The 6,000-nt window shown below is 36.4% G+C and overlaps 1 protein-coding gene across 9 annotated transcripts in view; it reads right to left on the bottom strand.

Moving 5' to 3' along the window:
* Nucleotides 1-659: 659 nt before the first annotated feature.
* The window catches only part of LOC108232683 (RIMS-binding protein 2), a 67,321-nt gene continuing 61,980 nt past the window's right edge, over nucleotides 660-6,000 (bottom strand). For all 9 annotated transcript variants that reach the window (XM_025004709.2, XM_037979497.1, XM_037979499.1 and 6 more), the window contains one exon: nucleotides 660-3,361. In XM_025004709.2, the coding sequence (XP_024860477.1) occupies nucleotides 3,140-3,361 (222 nt within the window). In that variant the 3' untranslated portion in view covers nucleotides 660-3,139. The remainder of the gene's footprint in view (nucleotides 3,362-6,000) is intronic.

Raw genomic sequence — 6,000 nt, 5'->3', positions numbered from 1 at the left:
CCAGAGTCTAAAGATGTCTTTGAGATGGAAATAAGCTAAATTTGTAATAGATTTAACATATGATTCATAGAAGAAAGCAGAGTCCAGAATATTGCCAGGGTTGGAAACATCTGAGGATGGGCAGATGGAACACACTTCTTTTTGCAAAAGGAGATCTCAAACCATAGTCATACCTTTGGAGCCACAACCTAAAGCTCCGGTTTGCTTCTGTTGAGTGTAAATAGATTTGTCACTATCCAGACATTGTTGTCACACAGGTAGTTCACAAGTGGAGGGAGTTGAGTAGAGGGCTTATGATTTATGTACATCTGTGTGTCATTGGTGTATAAACTGAATTAAAGACCTTCCTGGAAGATAATTTGACCAAGGGAGAGCATGTAGATGTTAAAGGGGAGTAGTCCAAGAAAGAGCCTTGAGGTACTACTTGGTTGATTATTGTTGAAGAGAAACAAGCATTGCCAATGATGACAAACTACTTCCTATTAGATAGGTAGGGCTGAAGCCAGGAGAGAGCTCTACAAATGATGGGTGGTTGAGAAGGATGACATGAGCTAGAGAATCAAAACCTGCAGAAAGATTGAGAAGATTGACAGATCTGTCTGTCTTTAATAAGTACTGCAGAGTTTCACAAAGCATGTTGAAATGAAAATAAAAAGCAGTAACTTTCTGAAAAATATCAAATTTAATTTGGTTATAAAAGTTGTATTTTTTCACATGTACACTCACACATACTTAGTTATCATAAATACCATCTAATAATTTTATAATTTCTTCTTTTAAACCATGATTCACAAAGCAAGCACATACGGTGGACCGACACATGTGATTTCAAAGGACACTATGGAGAATGCTTGCAGTCTTTTATACAGGGAGAGGACATACATATCAGTGCAATTAAAAAAGGCTGTCGTAAAATCAAGTAGAAACATTTTATAAATTATCTACAAATGGATCAAAGTACAAAAGAGCTACAGTGTTTAGAGACATAACACTCATTCAGAGGTGAATATTTTGGTTTTGTGAACACCTTGTTTCAGAATCTAGACAGATTGGTCAAGAAACTTTACATGAACAGCTTTAGAACATAAAGAAACAAAAAGTAAACCTGTTGTCAGCTATACTTTTCTCACATTCGGTTTTGGCCACCCTCTATCATCATTAGCAATATTAATAAAGGATGAGGCAAACCCTGCAGTACACAACTTACTGCACGCAAATGACTGAAAAAAACTGGATGTAATGAACATTTGAAACTAAGAAGAAAGTCCAGAACTTTTCAAATGATTAAAGCTACAAGTCATACCTTTCTCCCAGGTAATAGTTTAGTTTTTGAGCCCTTCTATAACTCTCTGTGACACAAAATTGTTGCCTTTTTTTTAGAAAGTCAAATAGTTTAGAACAGTTTTGAAAAATCCTGTCAAAGAGACGAAAGTTAGCTGTGTTTGTGTTTTGCTGTCTTCACAAATGAAGGTAGACGTGAGAAAATTTCATTAGTTGTCATGTTTTTCTCATTTCGGGGAGTTTGATGTCAATTTCATGGGCATATGATGCTTGCTATCTACCAATTTATCTTGTTGCTACACTATCGAGAAGTTGATGTTTTTCCTCGCTGAATTTTAAAACGAGATGATGTTATGTTAATGAGAGAAACCAAATGTAAATTTACTTGAGCAATTTCTTTTAAATTGTCTAGCTAAAAAAATCCGAACTCACAAAAAAATCTGGTTAATCAGAGGGTTGAGCCGATCAATTTCTTTATCCCAATCTGCTTATTTCAAAGTATTAAATTATTCAAGATCATAGGAATGACGGTGAAAATCAGTTTTGTGACACATTCCTCAATGATAATCATGTATAAGCTGTTTAACATGTAAAACTTGTAATACTATAGTCCTTATGTACTTTAAGTGCAAGTAGAACATAAATCCAAGCAAAACAAAACTCAAGTTAAACGAGTTAATGTTTCTCTATAGATGCTTTTTGACAAAATCAGAGAACAATTCATGCTTCAATATTTTGATTTGTAGTTTTCATTAGTCTTCATTATGTCCCACAAACTTTATATCTGCGTGAGACAACCAAACTACACAGTGCAGTCAATGAAAGTAGCAGCACATCACCATATATCACAAGACCAATAACAAGATCGCCTCTCCTTCGGAAACAAAAAAAGTGTACAAGAGATATGAAAGTGCAAAACATAGATGCATCACATACACACAGGCACACAAAGTACGACCTTAGCCAGTTTCCAGACAAACAAAAGTTGTGCAATCAGTTGATAGGCGCAATTTTTTTGTCTTGAACTAGGCGTTTCATGACAGTTTTACAGCAAAGACACAAACATTACTGCTCTAATTTATCTCCTAAAAATGTCAAAGCACAGGCGACCAGTTATGAGACAAAAACCTGTTGTAAGTCAGTCTTGTAATCAAATGAGGAATGTCGTGCTCATTATGTTTTCATAAAGGCCACTGAGACAGCTGAGCTCGCCCGGTGTTTTAATGCCCTGATTCCGATTTGCTCCAACTTTTCTGACATTCTGACGTCACAGAAACATGTCTCCGTTCTGAAAACCAGCAAGTGAAAAGCTGTCCCTTCTTCCGACTTATGCTACTATCTCTCGGAAATATTGCACTGAAAAAAAGATTCTAGTTAGCAGCCAGCATTGCTTCACAGAATGCTTCATAACAGTGTTACCTAGTTGAGATTTTCTTTGGAGAGGATGGTGCCTCCATAAAACTCGATGCTCTTTCGCTAAGAAAAGCCTTGTTTTCTAGCTTCAAATAACCATAAAGTTTATTTTACCTAATAATAAAGAAAAGAAGAAATTAATGTCATGAAAATCCTAGTTTTTTTTTTCTTTACCCATTTTTTAAATTTAAAAGACATCACGTTAAAATGTGTTTGTGTCTGCATGTGACTTTACACTTGATTTTGGCACTGCACTGTACAAAATTCATGTGGTTTGTACCCATTACTGACATTTGTATCACTTCTCAGGCTCAAACAGTCCAGGAGATAAATGTCCACTCTGTCATGTGCTGTTAGATCAGAGTTGATTGTATGGATGCTATATACAGAGGCCCACAGGTAGAAGTTTTATACATTAATGTTTCATTTATTATCTTTTTTATTATTATTTAACTGGGGAGAGTCTCTTAAGCAGTTTCTTTCCCTTAGAAAGTATTCCTTTCTTCTTCTTGAGATCTTGAGGGTCCCTGGGGTCCAGTGGGACATGGGGACCCCTCGGTGGGCTGAGAGGTCTCATAGTTCCTGGAAGCAGGGGGCGAACGATCGGGGATGGGGCCCGGACGGGTGTGCTGATGTTGTTGGCCGTGCCAGTGGTTTCTGCGGTAACCTGAGGAGATAAGTCACGGGGAGGTGCGAAGGCAGGGGGCAGCATATTACAAATGAAGCATTTCTTTACCTCCTATCTAAGATGCTCAGTGAAGGCATCGTCCCAGCTGTTCTTCAACAGATTAAACTAAAACACTGAGGAATGTTTGCTTTCAGAAGCCTGACTGGATTGTTTCACTAAAAACGTTGGGTAAATGCTGGATAAAAGCAGAATGTGAGGATTTTCAAATTTTCCTGTTGAAAATAGTTTAACAAATCATATAAAATGCTAAAATGGAATTGGGAATTGGGAACAGTCGTAGATTACCTCTGTGTTAAGCCACCACACCTTTGCTAAAATAAGCAATACAATTCAAAACTGTCATCTCACATTTGTAAATGACTCCCCCAGCATGTGATCTAACACACCACCATTAGTATGTTGATAACAAGGCAGACAGTCCCTCTTATCTTTACACAATAACTGGAAACATAACGTTTGAACAGTAGAAATAATTATTTAAAAACACATTCAATCACAACTTTAAGGTGATACTTTGAATATGATTGTTCTTTTAGAGACATTTGTAAAGAAAAAAAAGGGAAAAAATGAATGGAAAATTTGGGCTCAAAACATTACTTTGACATTTTAATTAAACTTTCAAAGGGAATTATTTCTACTGTGTGGATTTTAGAGTTTCCCATTCTCAATTTTCAATCATCAGACTAAAAAACAGTTTTTACATACCACCCTACACATCCTACCCACCCTTCATTTGTACGTTAATCACAAGTATGTGTTCTTCTTCACAGAGCTGTACATACTTACTCCCAAAGAAAATCAGGATTGGTTTGTTACATTCATCTTTTACATAAACGTATTTCTGGAAGCTGATTATCGTGTCCTTAATGACTATATGTTCTATAGAGAATCTTTTACATAAAATTCAAAAGTTATTTGCAAACAGCAGCAGCAGCAGCTATCTGTAGCACCTCTGGTGCAGCTTGAATTTCACAATATTTCTGTAAGAATATCTGTGTAATGCAAAATTGACATAAGTGTTAAGAGTTATAAAATGCCATTTGTATGAACAGCTATAAAAGTTTTGAAGTTAATTTTGCTTTAATATGCCACCTACCTACTTTGGTCCTACCTCCCTTGAACGAACCATTAGCTTCTTAATCCAGTGAGAAATAGACTGAAGCTGTTTGAAAAGCTATCTACAACAGGTAAGATATTAATTGCTCATAACATGTCACAGAACCTCACTGTAAAAAAAAACAGAACTGTTGCTTTAAGAAACAATTTACATGTTTAACTCTTTCATCACTGCATGTTGATCAGGACTATCATCTACTCTTTTTTTAAAAAACTGCACTAACAGTTAGAAATAAAGTTAATGTATGTTTTGACACACAAATAGTACAGAAGAAGAAGAAAAGTCACAAAAGAGGAAGCCGTCAAATGTTGAACACAACATCAGAACACCACAGAGGCAAAAGACTCCACCATCAGTAGGCCAGAAGGGAACACAGAGCAGAGTTGGATACATTACAACATCCAGGGACACAACTGTAGATTCCAGGCTTCCCTTCTAATGCAGCAGCTTGCATTTCAAGGTTTCTAATTATTGTAAGAATTTTAGTCAAATTTCGGATTAGACTTATCAGATACTATGTCAAATATGCTTTAATCTAGCGTATCAATAACACCTAAGGCAAAATGTTCTTTATATCAAAAAATTTGTTATATTACAAACAATAATATCATAACATGTTTTGCAAAAATCAAAGAGATGATGGATCCGACTGATCTGAGTCATAATTATACCGTGTAAGCCCCAAGCTGTGTGCATTAGAGTTGCGAGTCTGTCATCTCAAGTTGCCAACTTACTGTACAAGGCAGACAGAGCCACTTATGGTGTGAAATGAACAATCTTCCTCTGTTTGTTTTGTATTGTATTGCCAAGCGGGTGAGGAAAAACAGAAAAGAAATCAGATGTGGCAGCACTGTCACTGTCTGGAAAACCCACACCACTAAGACAACCGAAAAAAAACAACAACAACAACACCGACACACATGAACACAGAGCGCAAACACGAATGGGTTTAATATCCAATTTTTGTTTTTTATTGTTTCATTAGAACAATACAGAATGGATGTCTCGATGCTGCGGTTAGTTTTGTCTCTTGATTTCAGAGCAAACAAGGCAAATCCACCATCAACAGGGCTGAAAAATAGATTTGATGTGTGGGCTAGAGAAACAAAGCCTCTTTAAGGAAATACACAAGTTGAGCCAAGAAAGTTATAAAATGTATCAAGTTTGAAAAAGACATGCCTTTCTTTGTTTTAAACTTCAAATTTTCTTCCTAAATAATTTCTCTCAGGGAGATTGGGTAGCAATTGTCATGTGATAATAAAGCATTTTTTATCATTAGAATTATACACAATAACCACAATTTGATTTTGTGTTTCAGTGCAAAGAGGTACCAAATTGTTTAGTGTAAGGAATGAGTTTTACAAGTCCTCTTTAACCATGCATGGACCACCTGCAGAGTTCCCACAGTCTGTCCGCTCTCTGTCCACAGGCTTTGCTTCTTCCTTTCTCTGAGATTAAGAAAGGTGTAACCACTGGGTTTTGTCCCCTTTCCAAAGGGGTG

Source organism: Kryptolebias marmoratus, linkage group LG14, assembly GCF_001649575.2.
Source record: "Kryptolebias marmoratus isolate JLee-2015 linkage group LG14, ASM164957v2, whole genome shotgun sequence".
In the NCBI taxonomy this organism is placed as follows: Eukaryota; Metazoa; Chordata; class Actinopteri; order Cyprinodontiformes; family Rivulidae; genus Kryptolebias; species Kryptolebias marmoratus.
This window is presented reverse-complemented; position numbering and strand designations above follow the sequence as displayed.